This window comes from Hyperolius riggenbachi, chromosome 5, assembly GCF_040937935.1.
Source record: "Hyperolius riggenbachi isolate aHypRig1 chromosome 5, aHypRig1.pri, whole genome shotgun sequence".
Lineage (NCBI taxonomy): Eukaryota > Metazoa > Chordata > Amphibia > Anura > Hyperoliidae > Hyperolius > Hyperolius riggenbachi.
The window spans coordinates 406,731,371-406,751,264 of NC_090650.1; the positions used below are offsets into that span (position 1 = coordinate 406,731,371).

Sequence of the window (19,894 nt, forward strand, 5' to 3'; positions counted from 1 at the left end):
ATAGTTAAGCGTTTCCATAAAACAATCAGATTATTTGTCATTATGATGTCTATCTTGTGCATGTTTATGAATGAGCATTGTACTTTCACCAACAGCATCAAAGCCTCTGATCTGATCTGATAGGAGGAAATCACACACACCAAAGGGAGTCGCTGTGGAAGGGCGTGGAACAGTTTTTTTTAAAGAATAACCGAGGTGACATGTGACATGATGAAATAGACATGTGCAAATGACTATGCTATGTTCCTTTTTTTCTTTCTCTTCCTGAAAGAGTTAAACATCAGGTATGCAAGTGATAGTTTCTGTCCAGGGCGGGACTAGGTCGGACTAAAGCATAGCTCTCACTGATAAGCAATTACAGCCATAAAACACTGTGCTGTTAGTGAATAGCTTCTGAGAGCAGGAAAAAGATAAAAAGGATTAACAGTTCACAGATTTCAGCTTTGGTATACCGCAATGAAGGTGCCATTGAGCAGCAACAATGAAGCCATAAAGAGGTTAAAAATTAGATTAAAATATAAAATAATTCTGCAAGATAATTAAAAAAAGTCATTTTTAGGAGAAGGAGGTTAGATAAAATTGTTTATCTCATCATTTTATTTTCATCTCAGATGTCTTTTAAAGGCTAGTACATATGCCAGATTTTTATCTCCTGAGTTGATCATTCATGATCACCTGAGGTAAAAATCTAGTGTCAGCACCGGAAATGGATTGAGAGGAACTGGGGGCCCTAGGAAAGATAGCAGTTTTTGCCCACCGCTGATGGCCACCTGGACGTTTTTTTTTAGTAATATTTTGTGGGGGCTAGCATCCAGCAGGACCCTAGACTTTCTCCAGGCCCTAGGTTACAGCCTAGAATTGCCTTGTCGATGATCTAGTCAACACCACTGTCCAACAACATTGTTCTACAGTTGCCTCTGCAGGGGGTAGAGGCAGAAATGTGCATGAGGATTTTTTGGGGAGAAAGAGGAGGAAGAAGAAAGAAGGATGAAGAGGAAGTAAAAGTGAGGAGGGATGAAGAGGAGGGAGGAAAATGAAGAGGAAGAAAAGAAGGAGGAAGAAAAAGAGAAGATGAAGATAAGGAGGAAAAGGAAGAGGAAGAGAAGAAGGAGGAAGAGAAGAAGGAGGAAGATGAAGAGTGGGAGGGAGGAAAAGGAGGAAGAGAAAAATGAGGAAGAGAAGGAGAAAGAAGCGGAGTAAGAGGAAGAAAAAGAAAAGGTGGGACAAAAGTAAGAGAAGAAAGAAAAGAAATCCACTCCCCCAAAAAAACTGAACGAATTTACAAACTGAAAATCTATTAAGTTTTGAAACAACATTACAAAATAACTTGAGGATAAATTCCACACGATCCTAAACGCAGTCTAGTCCATAGTGGTATGGAGTCACAAGAAGAAGCATTTCATTATCTCATTCCCGCTTAACGCAGAGAGCTCCTCAGCAGACTCTGAGGCCATACACACGGCAATAACTGCTGTAAAATCCCATCGCTGCCTTGCCTCTGCTCTACAAAGGCAAGTTCAAATGTGAAGACATCCAGCAACTCTTGTGTATATTTTAATACCTTACTGGAAGGGAAGGTCAGCAGGTTTAACACATTCTCACATTCCAGCATTGTGTGCTTGTTTTACAAATCGACGGCTTGAAATAAAATTTCGGCAGTAACATGTGGGACTGGTTAGATCATTTATATTCTGAATAAAAGAGTAGCTTGGCTATGAAACAATACTAGCTGTGCTATTCTGTAAAATACAGGGTACCACGTGCTATATTTAGGCCTAGAATCTCTTTTACCAAGGAAAAAAAAGTATTTTAAGTTCCCTCTAAAATTATAGTTGTTTTTTTTTTTTCAACGTGACTTAAAATAACCAAGACATAAGACAGTGAAGGTCTAGACAAGATTGGAGGTTTTGTTTACCAACTTCACAACGAGAAGAGAAAGACAAATATTGGCGTAGGACACACAACTTTATTTTGGCTTCGTGGAGTCACTTTCTCCAGCATCTGCCTCATCTGCCTGAATTCTACCAGCAACATAGAAATTTGTATGTGATCTTGGGGGAAGCACGCCATGCACTAATCGCATTTATTACCCAACTAAAATAGAGATTGGGACAACGTACATAATAACTAGTGAGCAAAGAAAGGAGAACTCATAAAAACAAATACCAAAGAACATCAGGCTCTAGGAGTGGCATAGAACAAAAAAATGAGAGGAATATCAGAATATAAACATAAGTGCAACCAAGGGGGGATGAGGGGTTCTTTCTGAAGACCAATATTGTTAAACCCCAAGCTACAACTTCAGCCTAGGCTATTTATAGGGAAAAAAAGAATGTCAAGAGTATTAAAAAGTAAGCCTTTCTAAAGATTTTTTTTCTTTTCAGAAGTGGTGTAAGATCACTGATGGTCAATGTGGTAGATGGGCCTCTCATGTGTTTTCAGGTATCATCAATTAGCCATGCAATATCATGTCCAACACGTGTCTACTGAGCACTGTTGGAAAATAACGCCTGGATGTTATTCTTTGTTTATTGTTTTTCCTTGATAGGCAAGTGTTGGCACTGTTTGTGATGATTGTTCCCCTGCCTCCCAGTAAAATGAATTCTTGGCTGAGCCTAGATTTTTTTTATGTAGCTATTGGTTTAATTGTTCCTTGTTGGGAAGTGTCTGAACTGTAGTAAAACTAATTTGGTTTCAAACTTTTTGTTGCATAATATAGATATCCTCTCAAAAATACGTGTTCAAAGACAAAGACAGAGCTAGTATGGCAACCACACAGAGTCCCATAGGAGAGTCAAGAAAAGGAGGACTACAGATTAGATTGTGCTGAGCTGCACGCTGCACAACAGGATACAGTAACAAGTGTATGTAACTTTAATAATGTTTTCATGCACCATAGAGTTGGGCACTGGGAATAGAGATGAATAATGTGTATTTTGATCAGGGGGCCATCGCAGGGGAGAGAGCAGAGCTGTAAGGTGGTCCCAACTACTACTTCCCTATCTACGATAAAGGGGTCCATCCTTTAGATCAGGTGTTTTTGTGGCTACACTTGTTATGGGAAGGAAGATTACGATGTCCACACTTGTTTTATGACGCTTGCAAGATGGGCCACCATGTGGAGGCTAGGGAAAATGGTAAGAACATTGGGGGACCCATCAAGTGAAGAGGAAATTGAGGAGGACGTAATTTGAAAATTTCTCAACCTGTCAGCTGAGGAAGTTCACCTTGAAGGGAAGAAATGCCAGGGAACCCCTGCAAATTCTCAAGGAACCCTGATTGAGAAAGTCTGGTGTAGAATATGAAGGTCCATCGATCTGTGGAAGAGGAGCGGGATGTGAAGAACCTCCGGGATTTTGAGTGGTGGACCAGAAAAGAATCCCATTTATTAAAAGAAAGTTTATGATTTGTGAACAATAAAAAAAAAAATGTGTTTTTGTCATTATGTGACTGGCAAGCGCTAAGTAGAACGCCACGCCTAATAAAGTAGCTTTAAGTCGTTAATGTGGATAATTGTATTCTTTCAGACGGGCAAAAACGCTTTATGTTGATGGCACATCTCTGCTAAAAGGTCTTCAAAGAAGGAAGCTTACACATGAAAGGCACATGGGGAAAATATACGTACCACTCCTACCCAATAAATGTCTTTTCACTCCCAGTCTTCAATGGGAGCTTCTTAAAAGAAAAAATAAATATATAGAGAGGGAGACATATCTACAAATATAGAAAAACAGCCACTTCACACGGCATGACAAACAAGGTATCTTACATCAACAATGACTCCATATAACGACTGTGTAAACATTTTAAATAAATATGAGCTGCAGATGTAGTACTACTGCAGATTATTTGTCTCAATATAAATTGACTTGACAGGTTACTTTTCAGTGGATTATTTATTTGTAGTTAGGCTGTTTCTCAAGAGTAATTTGCGCCATAAATCAGAGCCGGGCAGACCTGTGTGAGAACCGCCAGCCAGAAGGACCAGTTAAGAAGCCATCACGGGAGGCACATTACGAAACCCAAAAAACATATTTTACTGCTGGAATTTAAAGAGGAACTGTAGTCAAGGATTGAACTTCATCCCAATCAGTAGCTGATACCCCCTTTGCCATGAGAAATCTTTACTTTTTCTCCAATAGATCATCATGGGGGTCTGTAAGGTGAAGCCCCTCCCACCATGTGATGTCAGGACCTAGGTCCTGACAGTTTCCTGTCTGTGAAAAGTGTTGCATTGTGGGAAATAATGCCTATTTCCAACTGCCAAGCAACCAGTATCTCTCTCTGTGCATTTGTATATCTATTTTTAAAAAAAACTTTCAGCCTATTGCATTGTTAGAGGCTTCAGCCTATTGCATTGTAGAGGCTATAGATAACGGCAGTTGGTGCTGTCTGCTTTTTTCATGTCTGCCAGTAGTAAAGATGATGACGTGCAGGCTGATTGTGGATCAAACAATATGAAGAAATGACATGGTGAATATCAATCATTTCTTGTGCTTTCTTCTATTTTTCAACTTCTCACTTTGCAATGTATTGATTCATTTATTTATTTTCCCTATTTGCTGAAGTTCACTTTTAAAGAACCGATACCTAAAATTTGTTAACACCTGTGACTAGGAATGGTCAGAGAGATGCAAAATAATTCTGCGGTATGCAATTTTTTATACAGATTTATTCAGCTTGAATTTGGCCCAACTGAATCCCACCTTAGGTTCATTTTCACACTGGATACAGTTGCATTAAACAACTGCATAATTCTTTATTAATGCAGAATAATTTGCATATTATTGACCACCCCTACCTGTGTCCATTGGTGTCCTAGACTATGTCTAGCACTTTGGTGAAGGAACACTGCCCATGTGTAATTAAGCATCCTTGACAGGGAAAAAAAAATAGAACAAACAAACAAAACTAACAAACAATATAAAAAATACTAACTACCGTATATATTATTTCCCCATACTGCCCCCTAAAAAAAGCCGCCCTCAATTCATCTTTCAACTGTTTTCTTTCTGGGCAGAGAGGACCCGATCAGGTTTGGCTATTCCTGCATGAGCCCGAGGGGAAGCTTGTACTGCGCATGCGCAGGAGTGCAAATATTGTCACACGCTGCAGCCCTCCTATGACTGTGCGCACCATTTCCGGGAGCTGCCAGCACTGGATCCCCAAGACCAGTGGTGTCCAACCTTTTTTTACCCGAGTGCCGCACTTAATATTAAGATAAATCTCACGGGCCAGAACACATACATACAAAATGTATACATCAACATTTTTCTAGTTAACATGGCATTGGAAAAGGAAAGAAAATGACAAACCAAGAATTGTTGCACTCACCATTTCATGCCCATTTTCTTAATGTGAAGTTTGCAGCTGTTTTTCAGAAACTAATTTCTGAATATTTGGCTCCAAGTTTGTAACATTTATTCTTAATACAGAATGAGGGGGTTATTGCTGTGACCAGCAGCTTTCTGGGTGATCAGAAAGCTGCTGTGTGAGCTTGCAGGTAGTTGCGGCCTACTGTTTAGCTAAAAGCTGGGGCCTCAATTATTTGCCCTGACCAAGGCGCGGGTGAAGGTCAGCAGGGGGAACACTTTATGGGGCCAAGAAAGTTTTTTACAGGCTAGCCGGGTAGTGGGTGATGGCTGGCAACCCCAGAGATCGGGGTACTGCAGAAGTTGCAAAGCGTTCAGAAGGGAGAGGAGAAGCATGAAGAATCTGTCCTAACGGTTACCGGTGCCATCTCCTGCCCCACAGCAGATTCTTCTCTCATACCTACCCTCATTCTTCTCTCATACCTACCCTCGCCTATTGGTTGCTGCAGGAACCTCCCTCCAATAGGAATCAGCCTTATTCTTATTGGAGGGAAGTTCCTGCAGCAACCAATGGGTGAGTGTCTCTAACTATCACAGCGCTACTGCAGAGAACACGAGTACGCTGTTTACATATGATGAAATCCCCTTATCCTCAGCATCCTTGTGGTGGTATACATCCGTGGGCCACAAAAGACAGCTTTGCGGGCCGCAAATGGCCCACGGGCCGTAGGTTGGGCCCAGCTGGCAAGACTAAAGAGAATAGAGGAAGCCTCATTAGGATCCAGAGGCTTGCCCCTCCTTAGGTAAGTACCCCCCTCTTTTTTCTCCTTACAGGTATACTTTAAGTAAACAAGTAAGAAGACACCTCCTTTAATCCAAGGACATACTAATCAATAATATATTCACAAATGGAACTATGCTTTTATGTTTCACTGATATTTATTTGTAGATAAATTTCTGATCCTGTTTCTAGATTAGCTTATTTTACTAAATCGGAGCCAAGACCGACATAGCAACCTCTGTATTAGCATGTGTTTACTAAAGAGCCTCCAGTATTATAGGGCTGCCTCAACGTACAGTTTGTGATTCACTCTTTTTCCTTGAGGTTTTCAATGTCATTTTGACCCACTTTATCAGTGCTGTCTGCTGTTACACACCCAAATAATGCTTTCTGCTGCCAAGGATTCCTACACCCTCTCTGTCATATATGCGTGCATGTGGTTTGCATGTTGGAAGAAATCAACGCACGTAGGGATTAGTACATACCTTCGGGCAGGGATGTCCCAGGGAACCTTCAAACCATTAATATTAATGAGTTGGCAGCCAAAAGAGTTTAGTTGTTACGTAATGGTTAGATTTCCATGATTCCTGAAGATTAGGAGGTGCTACTGAGCAAATACATCTTCAAACCCAACTAAGGTCAAGTTTTTGTTATATTTAGATAGAATGGTGGGATATTGAAACCTATGGGGCTTGATTCACTAACTGGCGCTAAGCCGGTTAGTAAGCCTTAACACTTTGTGGGCGCAAACCAGGGCGCTAGGGGCTTGATTCACTAAGACAAATTCACTAAGACAAATAGCGTGCCTTATTAAGCCCCATCTACATGATACGATTCTTTATAAAATTCGATTACGATTCTATTTACGATCTGATTAAATCCTACATGTCCGATCAGGATTCGATTCGATTCAATTCGATTTGCCATTGTTTTGCAATGGCAAATCGAATTCAATCGAATTGAATCCCGATCGGACATGTCGGATTTAATCGGATCGTAGATAGAATCGTAATCGAATCGTACAAAGAATCGTATCGTGTAGATGGGGCTTTAGAGTTATGGGGCCTTATCAGAGTTAGCGTGCCTTATCAGAATAGCATATGCAAGCTGACATGCGACATGGTGAGATAGATATGTGTATGTACAATGCTAAGCACACAAATAACTATGTTGTGTTCCTTTTTTATTTCTTATTCTGCCTGAAAGAGTTAAACATCAGGTATGCAAGTGACAGTTTCTGGGTCGGGACAGGGTCGGACTTTAGTGTAACCTTCACTGATGAGGAATTACAACTATAAAACACATTCCTAGCAGTCTTCCTAAAATGAGAGCAGGAAAGTGATTAAAAAAGGGGTCAATAGTCTATAGATTTTAGCTCTGGCATACTTCAATGAATGTGTCATTGTGCAGAGACAATGAAAAACAAAACTTAAAAAGTAGATTTAAATATAAAGTACAACTGTGGAACATATATTAAAAAAGGTAGTTTTAAGGAGAAGGAGGATACATACAATTGTTTATCTCATCCGTTTATTTTCACCTTGTGTTTCCTTTAAAACACAGATGATTTTTAGACCGTCTAGGCCAAGGTTACAGGATCACTCACGTTCTCCAATGACTTGTAGCCTAAAAAAACCTGAGCAAATTAGGTCAGTACCAGTCAGTAACACGCTGCCTGCTATTAAAAACTACAATAAGAAATAAATAGTTACAAAAGAAAGCCAATACCCGTGGTGTTTAACCGCGTACCTGGTCATGGGCAGGATTCAACAGGCTCAGAACAAGTTCATTCGACCTGAGGTTGTGCAAGTGTAATATACTCATTATTTTTAATTAAGCTATCAATTTTATGGGCTTGATCAAGTGTGCTCTCCTTTGATAGATAGAAGGAATCTGTACCTCTATACCCCGGATCCTTTGCACTGATACAAAAAAGGGCATGAACAGCAACAGAAAGGCAGAGGGTGCTTCCAAAATATTCCATCTCTAATTTTCAATTCGCCTCTTTGAAACGAGGAGATTTTTTTGAAATAAATTAAGTTTTTTCATTTCAATATTTAACAATTGTTAACATACAGTACAACTGTACATACAGTATAATCAGTTGTCATAGCCCAGATAGTCAGACAAAGCTAAACATATTTAGAAACATATATGACTTACAACATCATGCGTAGAAAAAGAACAAGGACCATCAAGTACCAGGTCTTATCAGTATTATAAATACATATGATCCTTTGGGCTTTGCTAATGTTGTAAGCACATCAATTGCCTAGTCTTGATGCGATGTTGCTACAAACTATGTCAACCATTAAGGAAGAGCAACAGGTGACAAAGCTATAGCTAAACATTAAAATAATGGTAACATTGGACATTAGGAAATTACTGAATTAGATGCTCAAAAAAACAGGGCTGTGGAGTCATAGTCGAGGAATCTGAGCAATTTTGGGTACCTGCAGTCGGTGGTTTCATTAAACTGAGGAGTCGGAGTCAGATGATTTTTGAACCAAATTCATAGCCTTTGTAAAGGTAACATGGTAACATTGGGCATTAGGAAATTACTGAATTAGATGCTCAAAAAAACAAGGCAGTGGAGTCAGAGTGGAGGAGTCGGAGCAATTTTGGGTACCTGGAGTGGGTGGTTTTAATAAACTAAGGAGTCGGAGTCGGATGATTTTTGAACCAAATTCATAGATTTTGTAAAAAAATTAGACTAAGGAGTCAGAGTTGAGGAGTCGGAGCAATTTTGGGTACCTGGAGTTGGAGTCAAAGTCGGTGGTTTCATAAACTGAGGAGTCGGAGTTGGATGATTTTTGTACTGACTCCACAGCCCTGCAAAAAAAATCCAAAACATGGGGAAAAACGAGGAGAATTTGCCATCCTATTGATGTAATCAACCTTCTGTGCCATGTGGTAGAAGTTAAAAAAAAAAAAAAATGTATGCCATCATGTCCACCGACCAGAATTAATATAAGGTTAGCCTAATGTACTGTGACAGTAATACATGCACAGGGCATCACAAGCCGAATTACAAAATATAATGTTACTTGCTCCTACAGTCTCTAAACTGTCCACGAGAATATTTTCCTCAGTGTTCAAAGGAAACATTAAGATTTACAAACATAATACTTTCCATATGACAACGCTGACATTGGAAGAAAACAAAGAAAGATTTGACAGCTTTTTTGATTAGCCAAGCGATGATTCTGGAAATGTTCCTTGATTGATATCTTGAAAACACACTGTACAATATTCGGGAAAATGCTTAACACATTCTCTCACATTTAGAAAAATGAAAAAAGTCTAAGAGACAATTTCCTTAAAAAAATGTAAAAACACAAATAAATGAAATAACACATATACAGGCATGCCTGAAAACAACATAGAAGGAATGCAGATTGCATGTGTATTATATATCTGAGAATATAGTTACATTTTTTATTTATTGTTTATGATCTATGAATTAATTTTATTATGAATTAACATTAAACACAAACAATAAATGTGACTTAATCGATTATTGACTTTATATTTCATTCTTCATTATATTGAGATTCTGAGTACTACATAGCAGTCAAACATGGATATTGTTTTTGTTTTGCTTGTATTTTTCATTCATATATATATATATATATATATATATATATATATATATATATATATATATATATATATATATATATATATATATATATATATATATATATACATTGATGAAGGTCGGGGGCGACCGAAACTGTCTGCTGCTGTTTGCATTAATTTGTTTGCTCTAATAAAACGAAGAGCTGTGTGCTGCAATTCCACGTTGTTTTATATATATATATATATATATATATATATATATATATATATATATATATATATATATATGGTTTTTTTTTGTTTTTTTTTTCCCCTGCCTAATAGGTAAATTAGAAAATAATGTACCACAAATGCAGTTCACTTTAAATTTTTAAATTACAATAGAAAACGAGAAGTGGCTAATACCAGTAGCTGTTGTTTATGTTAAAGAGAACCCGAGGTGGGGATCTTAAAACGAAATCTATACACAGAGGCTGGGTCTGGCTATAGTGCCCAGCCTCTGTTGCTAGTTGAATCCCCGCTAAGTCCCCCCTGTGCTCTGCTCTCCCCCATAAATTACAGCCGCGCTGGCGACACGTAGCGTGTCGCAGCGGGCTGTATTTACCTCCCTAATGTCACTCACGCCACTCCCCCGCCTCCTGCAGAGCGCCGGTCCCCGCCCGCGTCCCTTCCATCCCCGCTGATTGGAGGGAAGGGACGTGGGCGGGGACCGGCGCTCTGCAGGGGGCGGGGGGAGCAGCGTGAGTGACATTAGGGAGGTAAACAATGCCCGAGAGCGCAGCCGTAATTTATGGGCTAGAGCGAAGCCCAGGGGGCACTTAGGGGGGATTCAACTAGCAACAGAGGCTGGGCACTATAGCCAGACCCAGCCTCTGTGTATAGATTTCTTTCTAAGATCCCCACCTCGGGTTCTCTTTAAGACTTGAATAGCTACCGGTGAGTGATCAGAACCCTTGACCTTTAGGCAAAGTTCTAGGGTACGAAGTTTGATTCCCTGGCAGAACACAATCTCTCCACATTTGCATGTGGTTTTGTTTGTTATCCCCATATCTCCATGTGGTTTTGTATGCTAGCCCCAAATCGGCATGTGTTTTCTGGGGATGTTCTGGATGCTTCAAAGAAGTGGGTAAGTTGGCCACACCCAAAATTGCCCTCTGGCTATAATAAGAGGACTTGACTGTGAGCCTCTTTGAGACGGTAATGTCCCATACTCACGGGCTACAATTGTCGCCGCAACCACGTGGCATGCGCGTGTTGCGGCGACAGGTCGCCCGTGAGTATGAGGCGCGCACCCAGAACCGTCGATCGTCGCTGCTGTCACCAGGCGATTGGCGGCGGTCAATCGCATGGCGACAGTTGCCGCCGCAACTTCGCCGCAACTGTCGCTAGTCCGCGTGTGTATGCGGACTAGCGACAGCAACCTAATAACCGGAGCATTGAGTTTCCGGCAGGGGGGAGGAACGTCGGCGACAGCTTCCGTCGCATCCCTAGTCCCACTTCCGCGTGTGTATGCGGAGGGACTTGGCGACGAGCTGTCGCCGAACTGTCGCGCACACGCTCCCTTGTGCTAGCTACAAGCAAGAAAAGTAGCCCGTGAGTATGGGCCATTAGAGATGTGAATCATTCAATGTCCTGTGTAACATGCTGAAGAAAAGTGTCAGCACTACAGAAATGTGTAATATTTAATGTGGGTGTTCATGGTTAAAATCTTTAGCGCAATATTTATAAGTGGATAATTATACTTTCCCCAAAATCTGATAATATTATTTAAGCTTATAATGATACCTGTATTAATTATATCCCCTGCTATAAAACAATTACAAATTTAAATCAAAGTTCGTCTTCCAGAAGAGGATTATTGAGCCAGAAAAAAAAAATATAATGAAAAGTTCATATAATTATTAATTAATGGTTGATCTATGAGCCCTCAAACACAGATAACAATCTAAATAATGCCAGGTTTCTAGTAGCAGGTTTTTATTTCTCGATCATCTTAAACTGTTTTGAACATATATTGCATGATACTTGTTTCTCGGCACAAAAATTGTACCAGGAGTAGTTTTAGGAGTCTAATTCCCTTTGTAATGCCACTCGATTGATTGATTCCCCGCTCAATTTTGCAGGCGATTCTCTTATCTTCTGCTCGTTTTTCTTATCTTTTTGCATTGTCCTCAATGTGGAATCGAGCGGCAAAACGATTGGACGAGAGATCGGACATGTTGGAAATTATCTGTTGAGCCATCTAAATGGTTCAGAATCGAGCCGTGTATTCTCAGCATTAGATCGCTGGAATTGGTACTCAATGCTCAGTACAGTTTTCAGTGAACCCATGAAGGGATTACAATTTACAAAGACTAATCCCACAGTCAATTATATGCGTGCAAATAAAAAAGTATTACATCAAATACTCACAAAAAAAAGAGAGAAAAAATGAAAAAACCCAAAAGATGCAGTCCCTCAAAAAAATCTACCTGACATTGAGGAAAATTCAGACGTTAACAACTGGTAGATGCTGATCCTAAAAAACCTGGTCTCTATCGCTCTACAAAAATGAGTGACTGATAAAAGTAAATAATTATACAATCAAATCTCGCTCTTTTTTTTCTTTTTGGTCTGATTAACTTAACAAACATATTTTGTGTTAAAGTGGACCTGAAGATTTTTTAAATAATAAAAGTAAACCTGCCCCTGCGTAGCTATAGCAATAGGCTCCCAAGGCATTTCTGAAGGTAAGTATTTCCCCGTCCAATCCTGAAAGGAGGAAGTTTGACTTTGATACCAGAAATCAAACAGTGTTCTAACCCCACCCCCCACTCCTTTCTCAGAGCAAATGGTCAAGGATCTGCAGCACCATCAGGAATGGGAAGTGCAAACTCTGCCTTCCATGACCAAACCACTCCACCTGCATTCTTGCTGGTACAGGAGACAATGTTCACCACTGCACTATGGTCAAATGGTGACAGTTGTTCAAAAACAAAGGCTTTTTGGACACCTATTACTACAGGCACATGGTATAACCCATTCGAGTTTTCTTAAAGCAGGCTGTTAAAATCATGCTGAGAAAATTGTGACTTAAATAATTTATGAGGCTAAAAAACATGAAACACTCCATAAAGTTTAGGAATGGGGGTGTGATAAAGTCAAACTTTTATTTACTTGAACCTCCCTCCTGTAACTACACCCTAACACCTACAGATGGATACAATATTGGGATGGTCCACAGCCTATCTATAGTGATATCAGCCTATACGGTTTTAGCGCAGAGCTCGCATTTTTAGGGTGAGGAGGGTACCAGCAAAAAAAAATTACTTGTAATTTTGCCCCATGTTATTCTGGAACACAAAAACATGAACATGCAGCTCATCTTCATATAAACATTATCACAGTGGCTGTAACCAAAGATACTGAACTGCAAACAACGTGGGGGTCCTTAACAACCAACACCAACAATAATTTCCATGCTAGATACATACACGTTAATATATTCTAAGTATGTATGGAAGATACACCTCACTGGTAGTTATAGCACCACAAAGACTAAATTTTTTGCTGATTTTTAATAAGTGCTAATTAGCCTGCAATATTGAGCAATAACTACTGTGGGAATATTGCTCAGTTCTTCAGCATTCCATGTGTCAAGATAAATACTTTTTATTTCAACTGTGATACAACGAGTCAATATGGAACATAGGAGTTCTATAGGCATGCTTTAGGAAAGTAAGCGGTGTATTGCTTAATGTAAATCGGGACTTACCCGGAGAAGTGACTGGGATTCCTCCTTGGACTTGCTATCGCCAGCAATAGGAAATTGTGGGGTTAGCGGTCCCGATTTTTCTCCACTAGCTCCAGCTGTACTCTGAAATCCCTTGGTGTCTACAGGCAAGCCATACAAAGGTCTGGCCAGATGTGCAGCTTCAACATTTGGGCTATCTCTTGAGGACTTCTGCTGCTCTTGGCTGACAGACACCGTGGTCAAAAGGCCCATCCCAATCTGAGTATAGGACGGACTTGTCCTTAGTATGTCTGCTCCTCTCCAGGCCACGTTACGGAGGTCGTCCACCGACCCCTCGGACCAGGCCTTCTCCCTGAGCACCTCCCTGTCATCTGGCTTTTCCCTCTTCACAGTGCTGTCGTATATGGCTTCTCCCATCTTAGAATCAGGGGTGACAAGGTTGTAGACCTTCATCTCCGTTTTTGGCTCCTCCTTGATGGAAGACATCCCGTGGACCTCTCCACCATTAGATGTAGTGATATCTGACTCCTGGCAATGTGCAGAGTTGAAGTGATCCAAAAGAGATTGAGTGTCAGCTGCGGTAAAGCTGCATTGCCGACACTTGTAGCAGTTATGGACCCTCCTAAAAATTAAATGGAGATAAAAAAAAGCCATGATTTCCAGTTGCACAAAATATACATTCCACAGGCAATTAGTACAATTTAGCAAATAAATCTGCCACTTTCTGCACCAAAATGAAGAATGATCTGCCCTACGTTTAGTTCTAGAGATGCAATTGTGTTCATATTTCACTTTCCTAACCAGAGCTCAGATAGCTGCAGATATATAGTAATCTATGGGTTATTTCTGAGAATGACTTACAAATAAGCTTTTACTTTCTGGAGGTACAACTCGTCCTACCACAGGGGCTGAACAGCTAATTCAGAACCAGAGCAGTCAGCAAGTTACTTGAGATGGTTATGCAAATGTTATGCTAATGTTAAGCAAATGCAGATTGAAAATGGTCTCTTTTTAGGCTAATTTGCATCAAATAAGCATACAAATCGCATATACTTATGATACCGAGAAGCAATTTCAACATTTTATTAAACAAAAAAACAAACAAAATTAGTATTTAAAAAAGCTAAATAAGATACGGTACATGAAGTGTAAAATAATACCTATCTATCTACTATCTAATTGTCTATCTACTGCTGCCTATCTGTTTATTGTTGACCATACACTATGCAATCTCCAATCTAATCAAATGTATTTAGTGTAGCACTGTACAAAAGAGTGAAAAGGCAGATTGCATGATGTATGTGCAGATCTATCTATCTATCTATCTATCTATCTATCTATCTATCTATCTATCTATCTATCTGTCTGTCTGTCTGTCTGTCTGTCTGTCTGTCTGTCTATCTATCTACCAATCTATCCATCCTTCCATTATCTATCTATCTATCTATCTATCTATCTATCTATCTGTCTGTCTGTCTGTCTGTCTGTCTATCTACCAATCTATCCATCCTTCCATTATCTATCTATCTATCTATCTATCTATCTATCTGTCTGTCTGTCTGTCTGTCTGTCTGTCTATCTACCAATCTATCCATCCTTCCATTATCTATCTATCTATCTATCTATCTATCTATCTATCTGTCTGTCTGTCTGTCTGTCTATCTACCAATCTATCCATCCTTCCATTATCTATCTATCTATCTATCTATCTATCTATCTATCTATCTATCTGTCTGTCTGTCTGTCTGTCTGTCTGTCTGTCTGTCTGTCTGTCTGTCTGTCTGTCTATCTATCTACCAATCTATCCATCCTTTCATTATCTATCTATCTATCTATCTATCTATCTATCTATCTATCTATCTATCTATCTATCTATCTATCTATCTAGTCTGTCTATATACCTACCAATCTGTTATCGATCTATCTATCTACCAATCTATCCATCCTTCCATTATCTATCTATCTATCTATCTATCTATCTATCTATCTATCTATCTATCTATCTATCTATCTATCCATCCGCCTGGTATCTGTATATCTGCCTGCGCTGCCTCGTTCTGTATCTTGCATTATCCATACACTTCCTGTGATATTACAGTGGGCTCTCTGGGGTGATGCGAAGCATTAAATGATGTGTAATGTGGGACATGCTGTGAATAATGAGGACTTGCACTGTTACGGTGAGTCCATTAGCATGCTGCATTGCTCTCTGTTTACTGACGTGCAGAGTTATGTCTCCCCTGATATCTCCATTGCAGGTTGGCTCTGGTAGGCTTGTGAAGAATTATTTAATGGAAGACTAGACAGCTTCACCACACAACTGGCACAAAATCATGTTGCTGTCAAGTCGATAAGAAAGTTCTGTTGTTCTAAATGTAACTGATGAATTGCGGGCTGGGGGGTGGGGTGGGTGTCGCTCTTCCACCCGCAGACTTTGCCTCTTCTTCTGCACTCCATCAGGTGCCAAAACATGATTTCTGGGCGGTCACAGTAAGAGAACCTGCCTAAGATGAGCACTGCAGAGACCTGTTTGCGTTGTTCACTGTCGCTTCCGTGATTTAAGAGATAGAATTGAAGAGGTTTGGTTGATTTGTATTGCTGAAAATGAGCCATAAATTACTTTTCTCCTATGTTGCTGTCACTTACAGTGGGTAGTAGAAATCTGACAGAACAGACACGTCTTGGACCAGCTCATCTCCTCATGGGGGATTCTCTGCATGGTCTTTTTTTCTTTACAAAGACACTCCCTGAAAATGATTTATACAAATATGCTGGCCAGCCTCCCTGCTCACTGCACATTTTTTGGGCAGTTGGACGGAGCAACTGTCATTCACTAAGTGTTTTTGAAAAGAAATAAAACACTGAGATCCACCCATGAGGAGATGAGCTAGTCCAAAACCTGTCGGTTCTGTCAGATTTCTACAACCTGCTGTAAGTCACAGCAGCATATGAGGAAAGTAATATATGGCATATTCTACTCTGAGAGAAAGGTACTTCTTATTTGGATATGTTTACATGTACTTTACATTTTTACGATTTTCGCGATAGTGGTCCTTTAAAGTCTGACAGAACCGACAGGTTTTGGACTGGTCCAACTCCTCACGGGGGATTCTCAGGGTTTTCAAAAGCATTTCCTGAATGGCAGTTGCTAAGTCTAACTGCCAAAATAGTAAGATACCAGCCATAGTCCCTAACCGCCGTTAGACTTAGCAACTGCATTTCAGAAAATGCTTCTGAAAACAAAGAAAGCTCTTACAATTCTCCATGAGGAGATTGACTACTCCAAAACCTGTCAGTTCTGCTTAGATTTTTCACTGGAGTGATCCTTGAGAGGAACTTCCGCCAGGCGGCTCGGTAATTCCGCCAGTTGGGGTGTGCTGCGCATGTGCGACCCGGCCGTGTGCCCCATCGCGCTCCCATCGCTGGGTGCGCTCTTTGCAGACTGGCAGAAATACCAGGCCGCCTAGCAGAGGATCCAGGTGGCCGAGGAGGACAGCAACGGACTGATCAGCCTGAAGGGGGCTGGAGGAAGCCCCAGGTATGTATATTTTTTAAAATTTTAGTCATCTCAGGTACACTTTAACCCCTTCCGACCAACTGAAGTGCGCTGGGTGGAGTTCTCCCCTAAAAAGGCAGGTGGATAAACTATGGAACCCTGCAACACTTGCCTACCAAACACTGGTGCATTCTGGGACTGCCAGTCTTACAGCTTGGGAACTACCTGCATTATGTAACTTAAAAAGAAAAATAAATCGAGCAGATATTCATGGCTCATGTTGTGTCAGTGGCGGCTTGTCACTTGTGAAGTGGAAACATCAGAACGGAGATTTTTTTTTTCCGCTTTGCAGCATCAAAACATTACAGCAACACTTTCACTTTCAACCACAACTACAAACACGGCGAGAAGCGGATGAGAAAAGAGTGACGTTGTGCTAAACACAGGAAGCGTGTACAGTTCAGCAGTACTGCGAGAATTTCCCTTCCACCTATGTGCTATGTCAGGTTCAGTAGGCAAAATGTACAGAGAAATTCCCACCTTAAGGCTGCATTCAGATAATCAAGTGCACCTGTCGTAAGAACCAGGCAAAAGCATGGAAGTGCATCGCTAATGGAATGAGTAATATCATAAGGAAATGGTGGGGGCTGTTTATTGTCCAATAATCAGGTGTCTGCTCTGGATGTCTTCTAAGAACCCCAACGCTGTACTGAGTCTCCTTTAAAGAGGAATTGTCAGCCACATAATCAAAATCCATTTTCCCACTGTTCTGTGTTTAATATGCAGCCTGCAACCTGAGCCTGCATTGCAGGCACTCCAATCTATTCAGAAATGTTTTTTCTTTAACAAATCTTATCTCAGTCAGACTGACTCTATTTTTGCCATTGCCAACGAGAAGGAAGCTTGTCATCACCCCTCCCACATTCCTGCTCTTCACTGATTGGCTGAGGGCAGTTCAGTGAGCTGCTGAAAGGAGAAGGAAGCTTGTCATCACCCCTCCCACATTCCTGCTCCTCACTGATTGGCTGAGGGTAGTTCAGTGAGCTGCTGAAATCTGATCTACGTTCACATGTGTTTACAAAGCAAGCTAGCTATGACAGTGCAGTTTCTAGAAGAAAAAAAATGTAAGGGAGGAAATGACATCATGATTGGCTTCAGTCAGAGGGAATCAAGATGGAAAATGTCTGGAATAGAATTTTTTTTATTTACTATATAAAATTCACTGAAATCAAAATGTGGACAGCACAATACATATGTTATGTAAGTAGAACAAGTAGTTATCTACTTATACATGTATTTTTTTCCTGGGATAGTATGGCTGTCCCTGCTACTTTAACGTCAGAGATGGAATTTATCTACCTAGTGATCCTATAAAGGGGCTCAACATACAGATCCCTCTTTGATAGAAGACAGATAAGTTCCTGCCACACACTGCAAACAGATTTTTAATAAACTTAACTCTATAAAAATTTAACGGAACTGCCGTGCCCCCCCCCCCCCCCCAAGTCTCCCTCATATACATTGGTGCCCCTGCAGAGTAGTTGGTGGGCACTTTCCACTGTGAGCACTTTGCAGGGACCCCAGGGGATAACTACTAGATAGGGAAAGACCTGGGGGGTCCATCAGGTCGCAAATGTGCTACTGCCCCCTTTCCAGTGAGATCTGGAGCAATCGATAATTAAGTTCAATTTTGGCCTGACCAAGTTAACTTTAAAAAAAGGCTCCCCTATGGGGTACTCACCCTGGGAGGGAGAAGCCTCTGGATCCTAAAGAGGCTTCCCCGTCCTCTCGATCCTGCACTAGGACCCCCGAAAAGTGACCTCCTCGCACTTGCGCACGCACAAGCATCCAGCTCGGGCTTCAGCGGACATACCCGAGACCGATCGGGGCTGTGCTACTGCCCAGGTGCAGAGCGCTTTTGCAGTGGCAAGGACATAATCCAGCCTGGCTTTTTCTGAAGAAAGCCGAGCAAGACTGAGCTACTGCATCTGCATGAGCTGCCAACATGCGTGGACAAGCTTTTTTTCGTTAGACTAGCATTGGAACAGAGGAGGAAGGGGGAAGCCACTTTCGAATCCTAAGGCTTTCCCCTGTAGAAGTGAGTATCCCGTAGGTGCAAATTTTTCCTTACAGGTACACTTTAAAAGTTTTTGGTCTGACGTGGTCAAAGGTGATTTATTTGACCTCAGTTCATCAAGTTACTTTTACTCAGATAACAGACCTTCACATGTCTAGTTAAACATTAGTGTCTTCAGATTGGATGCACGTTTACTTCCTAAAGTTTTCTTCTTTAACTCAGCAAGTCAGTTTAAAGATTAGCTCAGGGAAAGTTTAGGGTCATGTGACAACAGGCCTCAACGAGGAACACCACCAGTAGGATCAGCGATCGACAGCATTTCCCTACCCAGCCGAATATGACTGATCTCTTTCGGAGCAGAGTAAACTGAACCCACATCCAGGTTTCCTTTGTTCCCGCCAGTGTAGGAACAGTATAATGTGTTTGTTTAAGCGCTGTACTGCTCTGAATCAATAGTGTTACACACTTCCAGCTCAGTGCAGGTGGAATGTCAAGATATCAATCTGCGAAAAGAACGAGAGACAGGTGAGCAAGCGAGGCAGCGAGGTGGAACCGTCTCGGAGATTGCTGGAGTTGAACGTCTTCCACATTATGTCATAGCGAAATCCCAGAGTCCTGCTCCTTGTGGAAGGAATATTTCCATACGCTAACCTGGAAAGAACTCGTGGCTAAGAAAAGGAGCATTGTAAACGCTGCAGAATCGAGCAGGCCTGGGCTTTGTAGGTCTAGACAGAATTTCCACCTCTTGGACTCAATAAACACTGGCAAGGGAGGTGATATTTTTACAAATGAGAGAGCCGGGAATTCAAACACAAAACCAAGTGGCAAGCTCCTTTCTGTAAATGGGAGAAGTCCATTTGGTTTTAAAGCTTCCTTTCGGGCCAAGACAAATTTATGGTCTAATAAAGGTTGC

The 19,894-nt window shown here is 40.9% G+C and overlaps 1 protein-coding gene across 13 annotated transcripts in view; it reads right to left on the reverse strand.

Moving 5' to 3' along the window:
* The window catches only part of TRPS1 (transcriptional repressor GATA binding 1), a 415,290-nt gene that overhangs the window by 172,067 nt on the left and 223,329 nt on the right, over positions 1-19,894 (reverse strand). For all 13 annotated transcript variants that reach the window (XM_068237943.1, XM_068237938.1, XM_068237932.1 and 10 more), the window contains one exon: positions 13,430-14,030. In XM_068237943.1, coding sequence (XP_068094044.1) covers positions 13,430-14,030 — 601 coding nt within the window. The remainder of the gene's footprint in view (positions 1-13,429; positions 14,031-19,894) is intronic.